General features: G+C 49.9%; 1 protein-coding gene across 13 annotated transcripts in view; it reads left to right on the top strand.

Moving 5' to 3' along the window:
• Positions 1 to 13025, top strand: part of TDP1 (tyrosyl-DNA phosphodiesterase 1) — a 74505-nt gene extending 61480 nt beyond the window's left edge. For 10 of the 13 annotated variants that reach the window (XM_055538897.1, XM_055538899.1, XM_055538901.1 and 7 more), the window contains 2 exons: positions 7277 to 7388; positions 12688 to 13025. In XM_055538897.1, the coding sequence (XP_055394872.1) occupies positions 7277 to 7388; positions 12688 to 12761 (186 nt within the window). In that variant the 3' untranslated portion in view covers positions 12762 to 13025. Of the gene's footprint in view, positions 1 to 7276; positions 7389 to 12687 lie in introns of those variants that run through there. The other 3 variants (XM_055538907.1, XM_055538903.1, XM_055538905.1) reach the window with 2 other exon arrangements.
• Positions 13026 to 23958: the final 10933 nt, after the last annotated feature.

The following is a 23958-nucleotide window of genomic DNA, read 5'->3' on the forward strand; positions in this document are numbered from 1 at the left end:
GCCACCCGCAGGAAGCCAGTGGCTCTCCTTTCCGTGGCCGTCTTAGGGACCGGTCGTTTTGGAAGCGTGTGAGTGGACACCGTGTGGCCTACAGACAGCAGCGGTGGAGAGCCAGCACTTCCCATTCATGATAATGATGCCATTTGAAAGTTCTGGGATTGATCTGAAAGCCGACAAGTTCCCGGTAGCCAAATACTGATGTGTTCCCATTTTTTCTGCTTTTTTTTTCCCTCTGGCTGTACCAGGCCTTAGCTGCAGTATGCGGGATCTTTAGTTATGGCATGTGGGATTTTGTTCCCTGACCAGGGATTAAACCAGGGCCCCCTGCACTGGGAGTGTGGAGTCTTTAACAGCTGGACCACAGGGAAGTCCATTCTGCGGCTTTTAAATGTGTGACTCAGTAAACACATCGTTTTGAGGTTAACCTAACTTGCCATGGAGCGTGGAGTCAGCAGCTTTCTCTTTGATCGGGAACACTTTCAAGACCTTTGGGGATTAATGTCAGGGCATATTTGACTGTGCTCCCCTTGGCTGTTGTTGCTCACAGTAGGTGCTTGACAAATGTTTGTTCAGTGAAGACCTTATTCCTTTACAGTCTGACTTCACCCTTCCACTTTTTAATGTTTTTTGAGTTGTCCCTTGTCATGGCAGTCTGGATGCTGGTTGGGAAAGGATTTCCAGACGCAGAGCATTTCAGAAGGGAGTGAGCTGATTAAGAATGATGAGCAGAGCGCGGGCACCGCAAGTGCAGCGGGCCGCCGCCTCCTGACAGGCCAGGGGGAGCGCGCGCTTTTTGTGAGTTAGCAGCCAACTCTTACGCCTCAAGACAAAGAAAATTCCTGCTGGCAGAACACCATTAGGTGATTGGTTAGGTCCCTATACGGTGACTACAGGGGTGAGCATTTCTGCCTAATACAGGGTCAGGAGGCCTGCTGGTGATATCAGAGGAGCTTTTGGCCGTGGTTACACAGGAGCTCAGTCGGCTTCAGGGGCGACCTTGGTCCCAGTCTCTGCTTTTGTGGCCGTGGTGTAAGGCCTCGCACCTGTGGCCTTGGGGCAGAACTCCACACCTTTAATTGAGGCCTATTTAACTTTTAGGTTAGATGGATTCATCTAGGTTCAGAAAAATCTCAATATAGGGAAGATCACCTCGTGATTTCAAAGAGTAGCAGCTGTGTTCTAAACTGTAAGGCGTCTGCGAGTGTTTCAGGGAGATATAAGTTTTCCCTCTGTGAACCTCTGCATTTTGGTGTTTACTGAGCACGAACATAGGCACTGACTAGGCTGCGCAGCGCTCTGTCCAGAACTCCTCCCACCTCTGGGAATAACGCAGAAACCATCTCAGAACGGTGGCCCGATGTCCTGAGCGTCCCTGCCCTTGTCCCAGGTCTGAGAGCCGGCCCAGCCCCTTGCTCAGCCCCAGGCTCACTTGCTCCTGAGACAGCGGGTTCTCTTTCCTATGATCAGAAGCAAAAGTGCTGCAAACCGATGCCCAGCAACTTTCAGTCTTCACGTCTTTACTTTCTCTTTTCTCCGTTCTGGTTAAACATTTTTTATTTCTGTTGCCAAGCATGGCTCTGCCCAGAAGAACTAAGAAAATTTACAAGCGCCCCCACCTTAACCGTCCTCTCGCTCTCCCTGCACCACCTCTGCCAACCTGCCCGGAGCCCAGTGCATGTCTCGGGCTCTCAGAGTTCCCCTGGAGGCCACGGCTGAGCACCAGGTTTCAGGTGATGTTTCTTTGTAACCCCTCATGTTCTTCTGCTCAACTGACAGGACCACATCCTGGCCTCGCCACCCCCCTCCACGCCCCACCACTCACCGGTCCACGCGCAGTCCCCACGTCCTGGCCTCGCCTACCTCCCCCCCCCCACTCCCTGCCACTGACTGGTCCACGTGCAGTCCCCACGTCCTGGCCTCACCTCCCCCCACCCCCCAACTCCCCGCCGCTGACAGGTCCACATGCAGTCTCCACGTCCTGTCCCGTCTGCCAGGCACAGCCTCCACTGCCCCTGCTGCTCCTGGTCTCTGCTGCCCGGGACCCATCCCATCCACCCCACCTCAGCTCCCACCTCCTCCTGAAGCGGTTTCTGCCCCCCGTCAGGGTCTGTGTCTCTCTGCCTTGAAGGCGTCCGAGGTCCAGGAGACAGCATCCCGGGTTCTCAGGGGCAGCACACAGTGAATGGGAGCAGCGTGCCTCCCACCGCCTCGCCCCCAGCTTTCTGCCCCACCCCCAGGCCCCACCACGCTCCAGTGCCTGTTGGCCCCCAGTGCGGCGGGCTGTGGCAGCGATGGCCGTCTCCTAGCTGTGACCCCCCAGGCCTGCTTCGTGCTCAGTTAAAAGTGGCTCAGAGAGACAGCACAGAATTGGAGAGATTCCAAGGACCGAGAAGGGGCCCTCCCCGAGCACAGGGTATGAAGGCTCAGGGACTTGAGGTCTGTAGGGGCCAGAGTGACAGAGGCGGGCTGCAGCCCCACACGAGCCGTGAGACTCAGCCCACTCATTTCTTTGGGCTTCCTTCTTCTCCGCCGTGATGGGGGCGATCATTTGAGAATGAAGAGTGGTTACGTGTGAAGTGTTTACAGCAGCGCCAGGTACTTAGCAAGTGCTGGGCCCGGGTCACAGTTCATAAACCAGCATGTAGACCAAGCCGTTCAGTGGAGGGCGGAGACTGAGCTTTAGGAGAACCGAAATCTTGATGTCACACCCATGATGGCGCAGTGTTACTTTTTCCCCTTCCGGAACATCCTCCACACTCTCACAGTCAGCCCCTCGCTTCTCAAGAGCCCATCCCTCTTGGCCCTGCAAGGGGTACAGTCCTCCACAAAGCTTTTCCAAAGCCCCCAGCTGGAGGCACTGAAGACAATATGCTTCAGGAAAAGCGAGAGAGCCACCTTCCTATAACTCGCTTCCTTGCCAGTCAGCGCATCTGTGATGAAAGGCGCTTCTTCCAGAAGGCTCATCTGCCGCTAGTGTTCACCCAGGAGCATTTGAGACCTTGCCTAGGGTTTTACTGCTTGAGGATGCTGCTCGGTTAGATGCAACTAAAAACGTAAATTACGTCTCAAACTGAAACGTGAGCCTGCTTGTTCTCTGTGATTGAGCTAAGCTGCTAAGCCTAATCCGTCACAGTGAGAACCTCAGCTCTTTCCCTCCCCGAACTGGTGGAGGGAAAAGCCAGTAATTTCTCATGCGTGGCTCATGTCCACCCTCTCACCTGGCGTATTATCACTATGTTGTCATAATAGCTGTCTTCAACGTGACCCGTGCCTGGGAGGGTGCCATCCTCTGTTCTGTAAAATGCCAGCTGGTACCACTGTGATATATAAATGATGATAATTAGAAGATACCCTCGAATTATTCGACATCCAGATTGAAGGGAAAAGTGGCACTCTTTAAAATATAAGTATATGATGCCCTAGAATTGAGGTCAGAGATGGCAGTCTAGGGAAAAGCGCATTGCTTCCTGTCAGGCATGGTCGGCTCAAAGCTCCTGGCGTGTGAATCGGCCACCACAGAATGGCACAGGGGGGCTTGTGATCTGGGTCTGAGCCGTAAAGATTGATCATCCCTCTCCATGTGCATTTGAGAAGTAACACAAGTAAGCCAGGAGCTAAAGAAGAGGGAAGTCATTTTTTGCCTGAAACTCGATAAAGTTTTTGATAATCATTAATAGGCATCACTTCCCAACCTCTGGCCTCTTTTTTTTTTTTTTTTTTTTTTAGGAGGTCAAGGGCCAGGGTTTCCAGAATTTGGCTCATCCTGCCTTGTTATTCAGTTGCTAAGTCGTATCTGACTCTTTGTGATCCCATGGACTGTAGCCCGCCAGGCTTCTCTGTCCATGGGATTTCCCAGGCAAAGATACTGGAGTGGGTTGCCGTGTCCGCCTTTATAGTGGAACTTACTTGCTCAGAAAACCTTCTGCAACTCCTCACTGTACATCACAGTAAAGGCCACTGTCTCACCAGGGTCCTGCGACACCCCGGGCTGTACGTGAAGGATAACCAGCTGAAACTTGCTTCAGGCAGAGCTGAATCCAGAGGTCTGGGCTGTGTCATCGGGGTTCCTTTCTTCTAACGCCCAGTTCCATTTGAAGGACGTGGAGCTCGGTCTGCAGCTTGGGGCTCACACCTTGCTGAACTGTTGCAAGTTGTTACCTTCCATAGCCCCGAGGGAGGGCTCTTGTCTAACACTCAGAAATGAAGTGTCTGAGGAGACATGTGCTGACCAAGCAAGAGACCTTATTGGGAAGGAGCGCCGGGTGCAGAGCAGGCGGGAGAGGGAGCCCGGAAGAACCGCTGTGCTGCGTGGCCCACCATCCCCGCCTTTATGGTGACTGGAGTAGTTTCCAGGTTGTCTCTGGCCGGTCACTCTGACTCAGGGTCCTTCCTGGTGGCGCAAGCGTTGCTCAGCCGAGATGGATTCCAGCACAGAGGATTCTGGGAAGCTGCTAGACGCTTGGGCTGGAGTCTCTTCTCCCCTTTTGGCCTTTCCCAAATGCTTCCAGTTCAGGTAGATTGTTCTGCGTTCCTTACTGGGACCTCTTGTAATAAGATAACTCATGCAAGGCGTGACTGTCGTTCCTGAACAGGCTGGGCAGTTTCAGTCAGTGGTTCCTATAGCGAGACGAGCTCCCCAGAGAAGGGTGGTCTCTTCCCCCCATCCCTGACTCAGGCCACGTGCCCATCACTGTGGCCAGGAGCCGGCCCGACTCAATAGGGAGAAGCCACAGGTGTCCACACCGCTTCCCCTTCACAGCCCTCTGCAGCCTGCCGCCGCGTTCCCTCTCCAGCGTCCCCAGCGCTCCCCTGCCTCGCCTCCCTCACCGTCCCCCTGCAGGGCCTTCCCTCAGGCTGGCCTCCCCTGATGTTGCTCCCTGCCAGCTCTTCATTCATCAGAATTATATCAACTTTTCAAGGTCCAGCAAAAATATTTTCTGTGGAGCTTGTCTTAAGTGACCACTGTTACAAGGGCCTTTCTTCCTTTTCTGCGCAGACTCTGCCTGCATCTCACATATTGCCTTTTGCAGCTTTACTCGCCCACATCTGGGGTGGGGCGTCACCCCTGCCTCCCTGCGTGTCCCCTCCTGCCCGTGGCGCTTCCGTGCAGATGCCCAGAAAGTAAACGGGGAAGGTCCTTTAACCCCATTTTCGCAGCTCAACATTTCTTGACCACCAACTGTGCATCAAGGCTTGTGCTGGGTGTTGAAGTGAGACGTATTAATGCAATAACATCCGGAAGCTTGGGGCGTCCCAAGAGTTGCAAGTGGTAAAGAATCCACCTGTCAATGCAGGAGATGCAGTTTCAGTCCCTGGTGGGGAAGATGCCCTGGAGGACTATTCCCACACTCCAATAGTCTTGCCTGGGAAATCCCGTGGACCGAGGAACGTGGCAGAGTCAGACGTGACTGAGCTCCCATTTCACAAGTGAGGAGGCTGAGGCCTGGGGAATCCGTGGCCCGGTGTCCCCGCGGCCGCCTGGTTTAGTTCCTCTCGCGAGTTCCCGGCCGCCTCTGGGCCACTGGGGACCCTGTGGCCTCCTCCTGGACCCACCCGCACCTGACCAAATGCAATTCACCATTCAAAGCTTGCTTAAAATGTCACCTTCTTAGGGGGACTTCCGCTGAGCACCCGTCCCCGGCAAGTCTAACACAGGCCTCCTACTTTCTAGGGTCCTCTGCTGCTATTCACAGCGCCTGTCACAAATTGCAATTCGTTATTTGACTTCTATAAATGTGTGTGTGTAGCGTCTCCCCGCTGGACTGTGCGCCCCGTGAGGACAGGCGTTGTGACGGTTGAGGCGCCTCCTGTGTGTTGAGCTCAGGCTGGCGCGGGAGACGGGCGCGAGGGGTCAGGAGAGGGGCGCGAGGGGCCAGGAGAGGGGTGAGTGAGTGCAGGCTGACACGGGAGAGGGGCGCGAGGGGTCAGGAGAGGGGCGCGAGGGGCCAGGAGAGGGGCGCGAGGGGCCAGGAGAGGGGCGCGAGGGGCCAGGAGTGGGATGAGTGAGTGCAGCCTCAGCCACTCACAGCGCCCTTACTACCTGCACAGACTCAGCCCAGGCTGCCCGAAGGCCAGGTCCACACAGCACTGACGCTTACCATTCCCTCCCCGGTGCCCAGGAAGGAGCAGCCTCTCCTACCCAAGTCTAAGTTGTGTGCTCACCAAGACAGGAACTGTAGGGCTAGCACTTTGTGTGGGTTCTGGAGACAGAGCCCCATTTGATCTGTGGACGTCTAGGTTGAGAAGGAACGATACGAGTGTGAACAGGTGGCCAGAGGAATGAGGCAGAAACACTGCTGGGCTCATCCGGGAAGGGGTTGGGGGATGGTCAGCGGTGTGGGGAGTGCCCAGCTGACCTCCAGTGTGCCCACATGCCGGGCAGGCCCCGTGTGAGGAGGCAGGAGCAGTGTGAACACCGGCTGGGTTAGGCACCTGGCCTTGCATCCTGATGAGGATCCGAAGTTAGTACAAGCCTCTTCTGGAGTTCTTAGTCTCAGCCTTCATTTGGTGGGTCTTGTTGAGTTCTCACTGTTACATTCCTATCCCGTTATCTTGGACACTTTCATTATACATGAAAGCAACTTTTACACTTCACCAGAGTGAGCAGCCCGTCACTACAGCAATACTGAAAGTATTCGAAGTATTTGACAGTACCTTCTCCATATCCCTGCTGCTGTACACAGAGGTTGGGAGAAATGGGCTCTGCTGCTGCTGCTGCTGCTAAGTCGCTTCGGTCGTGTCCAACTCTGTGCGACCCAATAGTCAGAAGCCCACCAGGCTCCGCCATCCCTAGGATTCTCCAGGCAAGAACACTGGAGTGGGTTGCCATTTCTTTCTCCATTGCATGAAAGTGAAGAGTGAAAGTGAAGTCGCTCGGTCGTGTCCAACTCTTAGTGACCCCATGGACTGCAGCCCACCAGGCTCCTCCGTCCATGGGATTTTCCAGGCAAGAGTGCTGGAGTGGGGTGCCATGGCCTTCTCCGAAATGGGCTATAACAGCCCCCAAAGTTTTTTCTCTCATATATCTTTATATACTTTATTAAACTTTTGCAAGCTTTGCTATTATTTATTTTCTGAAACTTGGACATCTCATTTTTAGCAAAGAGTAATTTGCAGAGTGTTGTAAATATCTTTGACCTAACCGATACCAGAAGAAGCTCTGAAACAATCACAAAAATAGCTCTGAATTCTGTTGTGAGCATCATAAAAATATAATTGCATCTTTGGGAACTTCTTCCAGAAAATGAGATGCATTATAGATTCTGTGTGTCTGCAGGGCCTGGACAGTTTCAAAGTGAAACAGAAATTCTTCTCTGGGAGCAGCCAGGAGCCCACAGCCTCCTTCCCTGTGCCGTACGACCTACCTCCAGAACTGTACGGAGACAGAGGTGAGACCCAGGGGACAGAGACGCTCGGGTGTGAGTGCCAGCGCAGAGACAACGGCGCTCGGGGAGAGCTGTGGGTGGGCTCTTGGCAGCAGCCTGGCCGGTGGGCTGCTGTGGGAGCACAGGTTCGTGGCCCCGGAAACACAGCTCTCAAGCCGCTGGGTCTCAAAACCCCCTGTGCCCTTACCAATCAAGGATCACAGACAGCTTTCATTTACATGGGTTTCTATAGCTGTTGATATTTCTCATAAAGAAATTAAAGCCAATAAATTTTAAAGTACTTATTGACTTATTTTAAAATAATAGTAAGCCCATTGATATATTTAAAAATATCTAAAGTGACTATTCGCCAACTCAGGTTGGTTTGGAAGACGGCCTTGTTCCCCGCTTTGCAGGCGCGTCTGCTGTCTGGGCTGACAGCTGGGTTCTCACCCCTGCTCCGTGCTGCCACCCACGTCGGGCAGCCTCTGTACACCCAGGCGCAGTGACCGGTGATGACTTAATGTTAGGATGGCCCTCATTTTGACTTTACAGGTATACCCCACCCCTTGAAAGGTAGGTCCCCAAGTCACCCTCTGAAAACTGCTGCACTAGGCGAGGACTTTAAGGTCAGAGACCAGGTTTTTTTCGCAGAGGAAGTCGGTGGCGTCTTGGCGCGGGTTCCCAGTGTTCTGGAGGGAGGCTGGCCGGGGTGGGCGGCCCCACCTCCATGCCTGCTCTGACGCGGCCCCTCCAGCCGCAGAGCGCTTCTCTCAGCCCCGGGAAGTCTGGCTTTGAGGCGAGTTCACGCTTCACCAGGCTCACACAGGGGGAGAAGTAATACAATCAGGATGGGGCAGATCCTACCCTACCTGTAGGGTAGCCGGGTATAGTCCATGGTCTTTGAGCAAATGCTAGATGTGAACAGGGCAAGTTTGAGTTTTGATTGGACAGTGTCAATGATGTCGTCCCATTGATACTGCAAAACCTCAGGTTCCCAAGTCGGGCTGGCCTTGCCTGGTGGGCCCTTCCTTCCCTGACCAAGGCTGGCGGGATTCCAGCCGCCTCCCAGCCTCACTCACTCTGGCTTCCGTGCTGAGCCAAGCCTGCCCTTCGGGGGGCCCCTTTCTCAGGTTCTCTGGGCTCGTCTGACAAAGCCCCTCCTGCCTCACACAGCCGGCTTCCTCTCTCTGGTCACATGGACAGCTTCCAAAGGCCTTCTTGTCCCCTTCCTTCCAAGCCATGTGTATTTTTCTGAGTCCTCTAAGTATGTTGTCGTAAATTCACCATATTTGTTTTTAACTAGCAAGAAGTTCTGTCAGAATTTCAAGGAATCTGTGACGACTCCTCCCCACCTCCAGCTCACAGATGGAAAACGCTGCTTTAGGTCCTGGTGTTTATGCACCAGCCTGACAGCTTATCGCGTGACCTTGGCTGGTGGTTTGCCTTCTCTAGGCCTTAGTGTTTCCATTTGCAAAATGAGAGCACACAGCTCACTGCTGAAGAGTGACTGAGATGAGGTCTTGAAAGCATCTAACCCCATGTCCAGCTCGGAATTGGCATCCAGTCGCTGTTAGCCACTGTGTGTGGTACTTAAAATGTCCGATGCAGTTACAGCAGGGAGTGAACGGTCGTTCTCTCCCCACCCTGATGAACTGACAAAGAGCCTGAGACTCGTGCAGGACAGACCCTGACCCAGGACGTGACCTGATGCCCTCATTCCCCTTCTGGCTTTGGGCTGTGCCTTTGTCTTTTTTCCTCTCTCTTGTTTTTCCGTTCTATTCCCTCCTTCCTGCCCCCCAACCTCCCAGTTCTCCTGAATAAACATATTGGTGGTAGGGAAGACCCATGTGATGATGGCCTTTGGCTTAGCCGCCTGGGCTAAGTGTGTGCTTAGCTTTGGGCCCTGGGCACTGTCCTGACAAAGGGGCACATTGCCAGGCCCGGCCCAGACCTACTGAGACGAGCTCTCCAGCGGTGGGTCCCAGAAAAACATACCAGCAGTTCCCAGTCAGCCCAGACAGGGAACCGCAGTGCAGACACAGTGAGGGTCAGCATCCCAGCGGCAGGGCGTTCCCCGGTCTGCCTCCCCTCTGGACTGTAACCTGGAGAGGCCCTCGGCTTTGTCTAGCATGGTCGTGGTGGTTAGTCGCTCAGTTGTGTCAGACTCTCTTGCGACCCCGTGGACTGTAGCCTACCGGGCTCCTCAGTCCATGGGATTTCCCAGGCAGAATACTGGGGTGGGTTGCCATTCCCTTCTCCAGGGCATCTTCCTGACCCTGGGATTGAACCCACATCTCCTTTATTGGTAGGCAGATTGTTTACTGCCCGGCCAACTGGGAAGCCTGCCTGGCAGAGCACGGCGCCTAACCGGCACTAACAAGCGTTCCGTACACGCACACGACTGTCACGAGGCGCACGCTGCCATGGGGCAGGCGAGGAGGCTCGCCGGGAACAGGCCTTCACCGCAGCCGGCGAGTGGCGGCGCTGACTTCACGGCCCCGCAGCCCCCCCTGTTGCATTGCTTGTGTGTCCCTTCCCCCCAGGGTTGTGGAGGGCCTTCCAGCCAGCTCAGAAAAGGAGCTGCCCGAGAAATACAGACATGTGTTTATTTATAAAACAGAGCATGGCATTTGCCCGGCGGGTAGTTTCCAGGTCCTCACTTGGACATTACTGGCTTATCTTGAAGGAAAGGCATACAGTCCCCATTGGTGTCCACAGGGGGCGGCTCCAGGACCCCCCGGATACAAAATCCTCAGATGCTCGAGTCCCATGACAAGCACTCTATGTCCCCGATTCCACATCCCCAGATTCGACCAACCCCTGATGGTGTAGTACATGTTTATTGAGAAAAAAATCTGCACACAAGTGGACCCGCACCTCCCGCACCCAGGCTGTTGGAGGGCACGGCCAGCGCAGTGGCAGGCCTGGAAGTCACTGGGAGAGGTCCGTGTGCCACAGAGCCTGCTCTGGTGAGACTCTCCTGACTCGCTGTTCAGACAGCAAGGGTCAGAGTGTGTCCCGCCCAGGGTGGAGCACAGCTGCCGGTACCCCACAGAGCAGTTTGCAGGGAAAGAGGAGGAAGTGCAGGGACGTGCAGACGCAGAAGATGCTGTTTCTAGGGCAAGAGAGCGGCCAGGGAGTAGCCAGAGAGCCAGGTCTCCAGCCCTGCTAGGCCCCTGCCTCTCAGGGAAATTAGCAGCAAGTGTGGTTTCCTGCCTTCAAACCATCCGGAGGCCAGAGGCTAGAGAACAGGGTTCTGATAACATGTTGCCACCTTGGGCATTCTTTGGCTGCTCCTGCTGCTGGGAGCTGCTGTTTGCACGTTCAGTCTATGATTATTCAAGACAAACGGCGAGGCTGGGCGGTGTGAGCGGCAGTCATTGTTAGGCAGGCCAGCCTCCCAGCTGCCATCTGCCTCTGCTCAGGAAGAGGCCAGTGCCTCCCCTCGGGGCGGCTGGCTGGTCATCCCAGCCGACCTGCTGAGTGAGCACTCCGCCCTTCAGACTTGTTCCGTCACTCATGTTTCCCAGAACAGTAGTAGGGGCTTTATTTTAATCCTTGCAGTGTGTTTACACCCTACGCAAGGCAACCCACTCCAGTATTCTTGCCTGGAGATTCCATGGACAGAGGAGCCTGGTGGGCTGCAGTCCATGGGGTCACAAAGAGTCAGACACGACTGAGCAACTTACACTTTCACGTTATTTTGGTTCTTTGGAAGAAAAAGTTCACATGTATTGGGCACCTATCAGTATGCTGGGAGTGAGCGTCCCAGTCGTCCTCGCTTCACACTTCACAGTGGTCCTGGGAGGTTGCGAGTGTAATTAGCTCCCGTTTCACAGATGGGGACCCGAGACCAACGTCCACAAGCCTTCCCCAAGCCGCAGACAGAGACGAAGGCAGGGTTTGAACCTCGGTCTTCTTTCCGTTGTGTTGTTGGGTCTTGTCATTATAGACATGCCTGAACCAGCTAAGTCTGCTCCTGCCCCTAAAAAGGGCTCTAAAAAAGCTGTGACCAAGGCCCAGAAGAAGCACGGCAAGAAGCGCAAGCGCAGCTGCAAGGAGAGCTACTCCACGTATGTGTACAAGGTGCTGAAACCAGTCCATCCGGACACGGGCATCTCTTCCAAGGCCATGAGAATCATGAACTCCTTCGTCAATGACATTTTCGAGCGCATCGCTGGCGAGGCATCGCGCCTGGCGCATTACAACAAGTGCTCGACTATCACATCCAGGGAGATCCAGACCGCCGTGCGTCTGCTGCTGCTCAGGGAGCTGGACAAGCACACCGTGCCGAGGGCACTAAGGCTGTCACCAAGTATACCAGCTCCAAGTAAATATAATATGCCTAGCCGCTGTTAACGGAGAAGGCAATGGCACCCCACTCCAGTACTCTTGCCTGGAAAATCCCATGGACGGAGGGCCTGGTGGGCTGTAGTCCATGGGGTCGCTAAGAGTCAGCCACGACTGAGCGACTTCATTTCACTTCTTTCCGTTGTATCAGTACCATTCCAAGGCCTGTTGCTTCCCTCGATGTGGGTCTACAGGCATTATACAGAGATGGTCATGGCTCACCAATCACTGGCCTTAAGTTACAGAACAAAACCGTTTTGGGGATGTGACTCTGAGCCTCGTGGTTCTGTGTGACCGTGACCAGCTGAGAGCAGAGAAGTGGCCTTGACTGTCCCCGTGGTCACTGCTGGTTTCTCCAGCTTCTCAAAAGAAGAAAACAAGAGCCACCCTCCTTTTTAGGTTCTCTCTGTGCAGGTGGATCACGGCATCTTGCACAGTTCTTCAGTTTATCTCATTTAATGGGCTTCCCTGGTGGCTCAGTGGTTAAGAATCCGCCTGCCAATGCAAGAACGTGGGTTTGTTTCCTCTGTTGGGAAGATCCCCTGTAGAAGGAAATGGCAACCCACTCCAGGATTCTTGCCTGGGAAATCCCATGGACAGAGGAGCCTGGTGGGCTACAGTCCATGGAGTTGCGAAAGAGCAGGACACAACTGAGCGACTAAACAGCAGCAGTATCTCATGTAATCCTACCTCCGGCTCCACGTCTTAGGTACAGATAAGGAAACTGAGGTTCAGAGGTGAAGGGACTTGTGAACCTTAGTGGCAAGCCAGCATTTACCCCGGGGTTCACGCTCCTGTGTCTTAACATGAACCTTTACTGCAAGCTCCTACCCAAAAGGGCTCAGTTCAGAAAAGGGCTCTCATGATGTGTCTACTGCGGCCCGTGAGTGATTTGATCCTATCAGGTGAGTGGATTTTCTGTAATCATATTCAAATAAGTGTTACATTCATGTAATTTTTTTTCCCCCAGATCGACCATGGATTTGGAACATCCCTTATGTCAAAGCACCTGATACACACGGGAACATGTGGGTTCCCTCCTGAGAACAGGAAAGCTCTGTGAAGTTGACATGTAAGGCCTGAGCCCCAAACGTTGGATGTCCTTGTTTGTAATGGGTGTTCACTTCCCTTAATGTTTTATCAGCCCCCAACCAAACTCTGCAAAGGCCAGTCTTTCAGACATGAACGTTGGTTATCCTTTCAATGGTTACTGTTGACATTCTCACTTGAAAAAAAATTGTATATTTTCTTAACTCCCTTTTCTATGCCTTGGAATAAAAGCTATTAAACTTCCGCATGTTAAAAGGATATAGACAGATAGATGCAAAGTGATCTTCCTGGTGATGCAGACTCTCATGGTGGCGTCAACGCTTCTGAACGGAAGGTTGACGTTGTGAGCTGTGCTCCATTGGAAAGGGTGCCCCTGATTCAGCTGAAACTTTTCCGAGCAGGAGTGTGACCCGTCACCCCTGCCTCAGCTTTCTGGGTGTGTGGCGGAGTTGCTGGAAGGGCCTGCTGTGTGTCACTGAGGCCCATGAGGCTCCGCAGACGCCACACGCCGACTGCCCCACTCACGGACCAGCCCCCGCCTGCCCTGTCCTCAGCCATCCCCACAAACGCCCAGAAAAGACAGCTCACAGGCGCCTAGCAAAGCACACAAGTATTCCACTCGCAGGAGCCCCTGCAGGTGAGCTGGCAGGGAGGGGCGGAGGCCCAGAAAGGGTCAGGACGCCCGCGGGACTCCAGCCGCCCGGGTCAGTGCAGCGGGCGTCGCCATGCTTCTCGTCCAAGCGCCCTTCACGGGTGGGAACCACGCTCTCCTGCGACGACCCAGAGCCTCCTGGATTCCTGTGTGGGTCTCCTTTCCAGTGGTCCTCAGCCTCTTCATCCCTTAACTTAGAGTGCAGTTGATTGTTAACTCTGAAAGATTCTTTTCTTTTAAGATGCTCGTTTTTCAGAGTGTTCCTCAGAGGCCGACAACGTTCACCTCAGAAGTGGGGTGGGGGGAGGCACTGTGGCTACAGTACTGTGGCTACCAGGAGGCGGCGGGGCTGGGGTCTCCCACCCCCTCCTCCCCAGCAGAGACGGCCTCCTTCTCTCTTACGTTTTGGGTTCTGTAAAGGGTGTCATCTGGGTGGTTTCGTTTTGCTTTGTTTTGCATTCTGCTTAAAAACATGAAGTTGAAAAGCCAGTGAATTCATTTAACCAGTTCCTTCCACTGGTAAGAAAAGTAAGGCTTAAGCCTTCTTGGAACCTGCCTTCTGCTTTAACGACATTGAAACCCTTAACAGATTTGAACCCAGCAGCAGCCCTGGGCTCACAGTAAAGGTGGATGCCACGATGAGACCAGCCCAGAATGGGAACCCAGCCATCTGAGTGGGCATCACTCAGTCCACTCAGAGGACTGTGGTTGACCACCCGGGATGCCCACTAGCACGGTCCACCCCGGGTCAGGGTGGGCTCAGTGCAAGGCTCCAGGCAGCGCCAGACAAGCCGCCCAGCCAGAGAGCATCACAGCTGCAGGCCAGTCATTCCAGAGGAAAGGAGGCCCATCTGTCCCAGCAGTGTCCGCCAAAGCCCCTTGCAGCCTCTGATTGGCGAGGCTGAGTCACATGTTCATGAGACTTGCCCAGCCCCAGCTCTGCTCCCTCCACCCTGTGAGACCTTAGGCGAGACCTTAGACTCATGATACCTCTGAGTCTTCACTTTCTCATCTGTTAAGCTATCCTTCCTGCCTGGTGGGATTGCTCGAAGATCATAGGAAATGGTGTTCCTGAGTGCGGGCAGGAACTCTATCAGTGTGAATCGGGATGATTCTTGATGAGTACCACGCTGGCAGTCTCTCCCTGGGGCGTTTACAGAATGTAACTCGAGGGTCAAAACCCATGTCTTCTGAAAAATTAGCTACTTCCTGCAAATACCGCTCCCTCCCACATTACCACACGTGGGTTTTTCTGAAAAATGGGGGAGATTGAAGAGTCCTGGCTGCAGCCAGGTGGCGACGAGGCCTCTGGATTCCAGGAGAAGGGGGCTCTGTTTACAGAGGAGACTGTGTCCCAGGACCCCTTTGTCCCAGAGCCCAGGCTCTCAACTCTGAACACAGTTAACAGCTCTGCAGACCGCATACTTCCTGCCCTGAAAGCACGGATCCACGCTGCCTGCTGCCTCTGGAAAGAGGGGGTCCTCGTGGAGGCCACGTGGGACTGAGGTTGGGGTCAGGGAGTCCACGTTCAAGTGACCCCACTGGTGAGTTGATGCTTGAGCCCTGGGAGGAAGTCTGTTTCACAAACGAAGAAACTGAGGCTCAGATCTGTGAACTGCCTGAGGCCGCCTTCTTGAAGACGGAGGGGCTCTTGCTTCCTGAACACCTCATACCGTAACAGATTCAAGAAGTGGGCACCTTTGTGCTTCCGTTGGCAGAATCTTCCTTAGACAGGAATGAGCCTTGTGATTCCACAAGCCACTTCCCGCCTAGAAACAGCCTGGGCCCTGTGAGGAGCCCACCTGAGCCCCAACTCCACTCTTCCGGTCTTCTCTGGCATTTCAGGGCACGCTTGGCGGCGAGCGGCCTCTCGTCTGCCTCTCCGGTTCCTGCTCCTACTGTGGCTGCCTGGCTGCCGCCCACGGCGCACTGGGCGCCCTGAAGAATGAGTGCAGCTGTGGGGAGGGGTCGGCGGCACGAGGGAAACTCGGGAGGTGACGGAAGGGCTTCTATCATGATTGTGGCTTTGGTTACACTTTACGAAACCCCTTGAATTATGCACCAAGTTGGTTATTTTATTGTACATAAATTATAACCCAGTAAAGCTGCTTTTTAAGAACTCAAAGAATGCACAAGTTCAGATATGGGCACTATGTGAAAATTCTACATCAAAAAAGAAAAAAAGCAGTTGTTAAACTCTCTATATATAAACCCTAAAGTACTTGAGAGCAAGTGTATTGGTCGTTGGTCGCAGTTTATTTTGAAATGCTTTAAAATAAGATGTATTAAAGGATGAGTAGACATGATAAAATATAGGAAAATCTGTACAGTCGAGATTGCTGCTCTAAAATTCTTTAAACTTTGGTACATGTTTGAAATTTCATTATCAAATGTTGTGAAAGGAGACCAAATAAGTTCAGGCTTCTGGTAGGATGAATAGCTCCTACTGAACCCACTCTTTCCAAAATAAAAATAGAAGTTGTGGTATGGAGCTTACACCATCCAGCTCCTGAAAGTGACCAAAGCAGGCAAAAGAAGGGAGTCAACAACTGCGAGGAAGGCCTCTACAGGGTGAAATTTCCTTTTTCTCCACCACTTCTGGCCTGAGGTCAGGTCTTAGTCTGCACCACACAAGGCAGGTAAACCTCCAGTGGAAAATGTCCAGTCTTTGTGGCTTGGAGATCCAGAGCACCAAATAACAGGAGAGCCAGGGTGGGGATTCCCAGTTTCTCTACATAAACTCTTCATATCTAGGGCTGACCACCAAACTGTATGTGCACCACTAAGGCTGAAAGAACTAAGCTAAAGTTTGAGCTACTTCATGCTGTAGGGGAGATAATTTTGCAGTTGAGTTCACCTAAGTTAACTGCCTGTTTAAAAATTATTATTTTTAGAGGAAGGTAATTAGAATCCAGAATTTCTACATCAAGACTCTTGAGAGTCCCTTGGACAGCAATGAGATCAAACCAGTCAATCCTAAAGGAAATCAACCCTGAATATTCACTGATGCTCAAGTTGAAGCTTCAATACTTTGGCCACCTGATACAAAGAGCTGAGTCACGGGAAAAGACTGATTCTGGGAAAGATTGAAGGCAGGAGGAAAAGGGGGCAGCAGAGGATGAGATGGTTGGATGGCATCCCCAACTCAGTGGACATGAATCTCAGCAAACTCCCAAGAGACAGTGGAAGACAGAGGAGCCTGGCGTGCTACAGTCCTTGGGGTTACAAAGAGTCAGACATGACTTAGTGACTGAACAACCACCACCAAATTATATATAGCAGCCACTAGTCACACATAATACTTACATTTGTTGTTGACTTTAAAGTTAAAAATTCTGGGGGGTGGGGGGTGGGGATTTCATTCTCCACTTGGAAGTCTAGTAGCACCACGACAGACTTCAGAAGAGCACAGATATAGGCTATTCCTGTCGTCACAGAAGTGATGGACAGTGTTTATCTGATCAGTTAAAACATGGAGACTATCAGAGCTGACCAGAAAAAGGAAAAAAAAAAAAAACACTGCTGTACGTGGTCCACAACAAATACGCCTTGAATATATAAAGACACAGATAGATTGGAAAGTAAATGGGAAAGATACACTATGAATATTAAGTAAGTGAAGCCTGTGGTAACTAGATTAATATCAGACAAAACACACTTCAAGGCAAAGGGTATGACCAGAGAGAGAGACACATCTCATAAAGATGGTCCCTAGAGACACATCTCATAGAAATGGTCCCTGCGTCAGGAGGGTATGATAATTACAAACGCTTATATTCAGGCAGGAGACAGTTGGGCCCCAGGCTGAACAATTTCTCCCCTGTGGACAGAAACTCCTGAACAGTAGAAACTCCATAAAGCAGGTTGATGGAGGAGGCTGGGCCTTGCCCAGATAAGAGAGAAAAGACCGCACACTCCATTCTCAGAGTTAAGAAGACCTCCCAGACTACACATGCCCAGAAAGGCTCCACAGAGATCAACAGAAAGGAAGCATCACCTCAGAGTTAAATGATGCAGCTGCCCATAGGCTTCTTCTCTAGTATCCGTCTTGGCTAAAAGATGCACACATACGCAGGAGGATCCTGAGATAAGCCAAACACAGACTCAGAACCCGGCAAAGCAAGATGACTGGTCAAAGCAAACTGGAAGAAATGCCCCATAAAAGTGATTCAAACTACCACAAGGGCGAGCCTCAGCGCACCTGTGTGTCTGTCCACACACACTGTACTCTCCAACCTAATAAACACTTTACTTGCTTCATGACTCTCCGTCTCTATGTGGAAATTCATTTCTACACAGCTGACAGGCCAGGGCCTGTCCCTGGCCACTGTCCCTGGTGTGTAGTGGCTCGCATTCAGCATTCTCCCTGCCGCTCCCGACCTCAGGCTCGGGCAGGAACCAAAGCCCTGCTTCAAGCCTCTGCAGGCTGATAGTGAATAACAGCTTCGAAGTACGTGAAACAAAAACTGATACACTTCAAGGAAGAAACAGACAATTCCACATAGTTGGTGCTTTTAATACTCTCGATAATTGTCGGAATAACTAGAACAAATGTCAGTAAAGACAGAAGGTCTGAAGAACACTATGGACAGCCTTGACATAGAACACTACCTCCAGCAACTGCAGAATACATACTCTTTTTAAAGGGTTCTTTTTTTGGCTGTGGTTGGTCGTTGTTGCTGCACACAGGCTTTCTCTGGTTGCGGCAGAGGGGCTCCTCCTCGCTGCGGTGCTCGTGTTTCTCCTTGCAAGGGCTTCTCTTGTGGAGCAGCGTCTCTAGCTAGGCAGGCTTCGGTCGCTGTAGCTCACGGGCTCAGTCATTGAGGCGTATGGGTTTAGCTGCTCTGAAGCATGTGGGATCTTCCAGGACCAGGGATGGAATCATTGCAAGAGTCTGCATTGCAAGGCAGACTCTCAACCACTGGACCACCAGGGAAGCCCAGAATACATGTTCTTTTCAAGTGCATATGGTACATTCTCTAAGACTATATTCTGGACCATGATACAGTCAATTTAGGAGGACTGAAACATATCATACATGGCCCTCTGACCTGTGAATGAAAAACTTTGCTTGCCTTATCGGTAAACCAAGGCTGTGGTAGCCGTCAAGCCACTGCAGCCACCCCAGCGGTGCACTCTGAGGGGACTCAGGGTGGGAAAGACAGGATACTGGCCCTCATAGCTCAGGCGCGCATCAAAGGAACGGTTGCAAGGAGCCCAGATGTTTGTGCTGAGCTCATTAACCTGGGATGTCTGCTTTTCTTTCATTAGTGACTGAACAGCAACAACAATTAATGGTAATCTTTTGATGTTCCACTACCTGGTTTTTATTGCAAAATTCCTATATATCCTGGCTCCTCCCCTTCTTCAGAGCAGTCCCTCAGAGCTACCTGAGAAGCTGTCTCCTGGGTTGAAGTCCTCAGAAAGTCTATCAAATACAATCTAATTCTCAGCTTTCAGGCTGTGCATTTTCTTCAGTCAACAGAACACACTGAAAATGTTAGGAATAATTTGTCTTAAGAAATAGATTTTTAAAACAAGTAACAATACATGGCTAAATTTGTAGGTCAAAGGAGAAAAAAAATCAGAAAATATTTTCAATAAAATGATGTAAAAATACAACATACCAAAATTTTTAGGGTGCAGCTAGCCCAGGACTAACGAGATTTATAGTTGAAAAATGCTAACATTAGAAAAGAATTTTAGATCTAAAATTTGTGATCTAATAATCCACTATAGGAAGTTGGAGGAAAAAAAAAAAAAGTAAACCCAAAAGGAAGCAGAAGAATGAAAATAGAGGAGTAGAAATACTACATTAAATTTACTCCAGAAATGCAAGGTTGGTTTGACATTAGAAAAGCAATAAATGAAAACCAAGATATTAGTAAAGGATAAAATTATACGATCATTACACTAGATGCAGAAAAAAGCATTTGATAACATTCACTCATTCATGTTTTATTTTTTTTTTAACTCAGAAACAAAAATAAAAGATACTTTCTCAACCTGATAAAGGGTATCAGTGAAAAACCGACACTAATCAATGCAGAAAAACTAAAGGCTGTCTCCTGAGATCAGGAACAAGACAAGATGTTTGCTTCCACCTCCTCTATTCAACATTATACTGAGGTCCTGGCCATTGCACCATGAATAGAAAAAAAAAAAAAAGATAAGTATCAAAAAAGAAGCAAAACTCTATTTTGGATAACATGGTAATTTACATAGAAAATCCTAAAGGAATCAACTACCCAACTAATGCATAAATTTAGCAAGGTTGCAGGAACCCAGTTAATTTGTAAAAATCATTTCTATTTTTACATACTACAGCAAATAGCTAGGAAGTAGAATCTTGATATTTCATTTACAACTGCATCAAAACCCCAAAATACTTTAGAATGAATTTACAAAAGATGTACAAGATCTCTACATGAAAACTTTCCAAGACTGACATAAATTGAGGGCTATACCTCATTCATGAATTAAGATGTCAGTTGTCCCTAAAATAGATCCAACACAATCCTAATTAAGATCTCACAAGTTTTGTTTTGTTTTTTTTCTGGTGAAATTAACAAGCTGATTATACAATTTTTATGGAAATGTTAAGATCCTGTAATATTCAAAGAAAATCCTGATAAAGGAGAGCAAAGTTGGAGGATTCACACAAAAGCTGCAAGTAACCTTATGGACTGCAGCCCACCAGGCTCCTCTGTCCATGGGATTCTCCAGCAAGGATACTGGAGTGGATTGCCATGCCCCCACTCCAGGGGCTCTTCCCACCCCAGGGATCAAACCTGGCTCTGCTGCGTTATAGGCAGAGTCTTTACTGTCTGAGCCACAAGGAAAGCCAGTAATCTAAACATCGTGGTATTAATATAAGGATGGACAAATAATGAGCAAGATACAGATTCCCAAAATAAATTCGCTTTTGTCTTTTCAGCAAATGACACTAAAATAACTGAATATCCACAGGGACAAAAGACACCTCATACCTCGACTCTCAGCTCACGCCAGACAGAAACAAACCGAAGAAACAAAGCTTGATCAAAGACCAACATACAGAGGCTAAAACTATACAATTTCTAGGGGAAAAGAGCCCGAAAAACTTATGCAACCTTGAGAGAGGTGAGGGTTCTTGATACACAGAGATCCAAATGTAAAAGAAATGATTGATAAATTGGGCCTTACTAAAAACATACCCATCAGAAAGAATTAGGCAAGTCAGAGAATGTGGAAAACATTTCTAAGATACTATACCTGAGAAAGGACTAGCATCCTGGATTTATGTAAAGAATTCCTACAGCTCAGTAGTAAGAAAGAGAAATGGATACTCAACAGAGATTTGAGGAAGCAGATACACTGATGCCAAACGCTCAGCTTCTCTGCACGTTGGTGCTGACTAGAACCTTGGAGACAGAGTTGTGAGCGAAATAGAAAAGAACAGCTTTGTTACTTTGCCAGCAAGTGGGGGCCACTGGGTGCTAATGATTACAAAAGCGTGTGTCCTCAGCTTGGAGAAGAGAGACCTTTTATAGTAATTGTTCAAAGAGGCCGTGATCAGCTCACAGACATTCTTCTGATGAGTTGGTGGTAAGGTTGAGTAAGCAATGAGAGGTAAGAAAGCCTTCCTCAGCAATCAATGCAAAGAAATACAGGAAAACAACAGAATGGGAAAGACTAGAGATCTCTTCAAGAAAATTAGAGATACTAAGGGAAATTTTCATGCAAAGATAGGCTCAATAAAGGACAGAAATGGTATGGACCTAACAGAAGCAGAAGATATTTAGAAGAGGTGGCAAGAATTCACAGAAAAACAATACAAAAAAGATCTTCACGACCCAGATAATCACAGTGGTGTGATCACTCATCTAGAGCCAGACATCCTGGAATGCGAAGTCAAGTGGGCCTTAGAAAGCATCTCTACGAACAAAGCTAGTGGAGATGATGGAATTCCAGTTGAGCTATTTCAAATCCTAAAAGATGATGTTGTGAAAGTGCTGCACTCAATATGCCAGCAAATTTGGAACACTCAGCAGTGGCCACAGGACTGGAAAAGGTCAGTTTTCATTCCAATCCCAAAGAAAGGCAATGCCAAAGAATGCTCAAACTATCGCACAGTTGCACTCATCTCACACGCTAGCAAAGTAATGCTCAAAATTCTCCAAGCTAGGCTTCAACAGTACGTGAACCATGAACTTCCAGATGTTCAAGCTGGATTTAGAAAAGGTAGAGGAACTAGAGTTCAAATTACCAACATCCGCTGGATCATCGAAAAAGCAAGAGTTCCAGAAAAACATATATTTCTGCTTTATTGATTATGCCAAAGCCTTTGTGTGGATCACAACAAACGAAATTCTGAAAGAGATGAGAATACCAGACCACCTGACCTGCCTCCTGAGAAATCTGTATGCGGGTCAGGAAGCAACAGTTAGAACCAGACACAGAACAACAGACTGGTTCCAAATAGGAAAAGGAGTACATCAAGGCTGTATATTGTCACCCTGCTTATTTAACTTATATGCAGAGTACATCATGAGAAATGCTGGGCTGGAGGAAGCACAAGCTGGAGTCAAGATTGCCGGGAGAAATAGCAATAACCTCAGATATGCAGATAACACCACCCTTATGGCAGAAAATGAAGAACTAAAGAGTCTCTTGATGAAAGTGAAAGAGGAGAGTGAACAAGTTGGCTTAAAGCTCAACATTCAGAAAACTAAGACCATGGCATCTGGTCCCATCACTTCATGGCAAATAGATGGGGAAACAATGGAAACTGTTTTCCATAAAGAAAGTCTCTTTCTTTATGGGAAATAAAATAAAGTGAGAGAGTTTATTTTCTTGGGCTCCAAAATCACTGCACATGGTGACTGCAGCCATGAAATTAAAAGACATTTACTCCTTGGAAGAAAAGTTATGACCAACCTAGACAGCATATTAAAAAGCAGAGACATTACTTTGCCAACAAAGGTCCATCTTGTCAAAGTGATGGTTTTTCCAGTAGTCATGTATGGATGTGAGAGTTGGACTATAAAGAAAGCTGAGTGCTGAGGAATTGATGCTTTGAACTATGGTGTTAGAGAAGACTCTTGAGAGTCCCTTGGACTGCCAGGAGATCAAACCAGTCCATCCTAAAGAAATCAGTCCTGAATATTCATTGGATGGACTGATGCTGAAGCTCCACTACTTTGGCCCCTGATGCAAAGAACTAACTCATTTGAAAAGACCCTGATGCTGGGAAAGGTTGAAGGAGGGAGGAGAAGGGGACAACAGAGGATGAGGTGGTTGGATGGCATCACCGACTGGATGGACATGAGTTTGAGTCAACTCCGGGACATGAGTTTGAGTTGGTGAAGGACAGGGAGGCCTGATGTACTGCAGTCCATGGGGTCACAAAGAGTCGGACACGACTGAGCCACTGGACTGAACTGAAGTTTAGGAGTCAGCATCAACAACTTTCAGGTCCAACTGGTATGGACTCTACATGCTTGTGGGCAGCCTATCTTCATCGATCATTACCTTTCTCCACCTGGAGGGGGTTTCAGTGTCTATAGAATAGGTTACAGATATTGTGTGTGTGTGTATCCACTGTGGGCGAAATAGGACCTTGCCCCAAGGCTACCCTTGACTGTTTGCTTCTTCCTGGTCTCACATCCCCGCCCTTCCCTAATTAACAACTCCTTGAATCTGTCCAGTGGAGCTCAGAGAAGGTCAAGGATGCTGAATGAAGGCTGTTTCTTATAATCAAAGGAACAGGGAGGAGCGGAGAAAGGCTTTGTGCCCTGGAGCCCCACAGGGCCCTGCTTGGTATCAGTGCAAATGGCCAACAAGCACATTAGTCAGCGCAGGTGCTCAGTCGTGTCCTATTCCTTGCAGCCCCATGGACTGTAGCCCAACAGGCTCCTCTGTCCAGGGGATTTCCCAGGCAAGAATACTGCACTGGATTGCCATTTGCTCCTCTAGGGAATCTTCCCGACCCAGGGATCGAACCCTCATCTCCTGCATTGCAGGCGGATTCCTTACTGCTGAGTCATCGGGAAAGCCACATAGTCCTCAGGGAAATGCAAATTAAACTACAGTGAGATACCAGTACACATCCACCAGTATATTTAAAATTAAAATGGCTGACTCTGACGAATGTTCACAAAGATATCGGACATCCAAAACTGTACCTTGTCAGTTGGTACAGCTACTTTGGATAAATGTTAGCTTCTTATAAAATTAAACACCGCCACTGTGGTCCCAAAGAGTCAGACATGCCTGAGTGACTGGACTGAACTGAACTGAACTATGACCCCGCAATTCCACTCCGAGGTGTTTACCCAAGAGATACGAAAACATGCGTCCACAAACACTTGTGCAAGAATGCGCCTAACAGTTTTATTTATGATGACAAACACCTTTTTATTTTCTTTTTGGTAGTCCACTGATTTTTAATTGCATGTACAGGGGAGCCTGGTGGGCTGCCGTCTATGGGGTCGCACAGAGTCGGACATGAATGAAGCGACTTAGCAGCAGCAGCAGGGATAATTCAACAAATCAACA

This window comes from Bubalus kerabau, chromosome 10, assembly GCF_029407905.1.
Source record: "Bubalus kerabau isolate K-KA32 ecotype Philippines breed swamp buffalo chromosome 10, PCC_UOA_SB_1v2, whole genome shotgun sequence".
Classification (NCBI taxonomy): domain Eukaryota; kingdom Metazoa; phylum Chordata; class Mammalia; order Artiodactyla; family Bovidae; genus Bubalus; species Bubalus kerabau.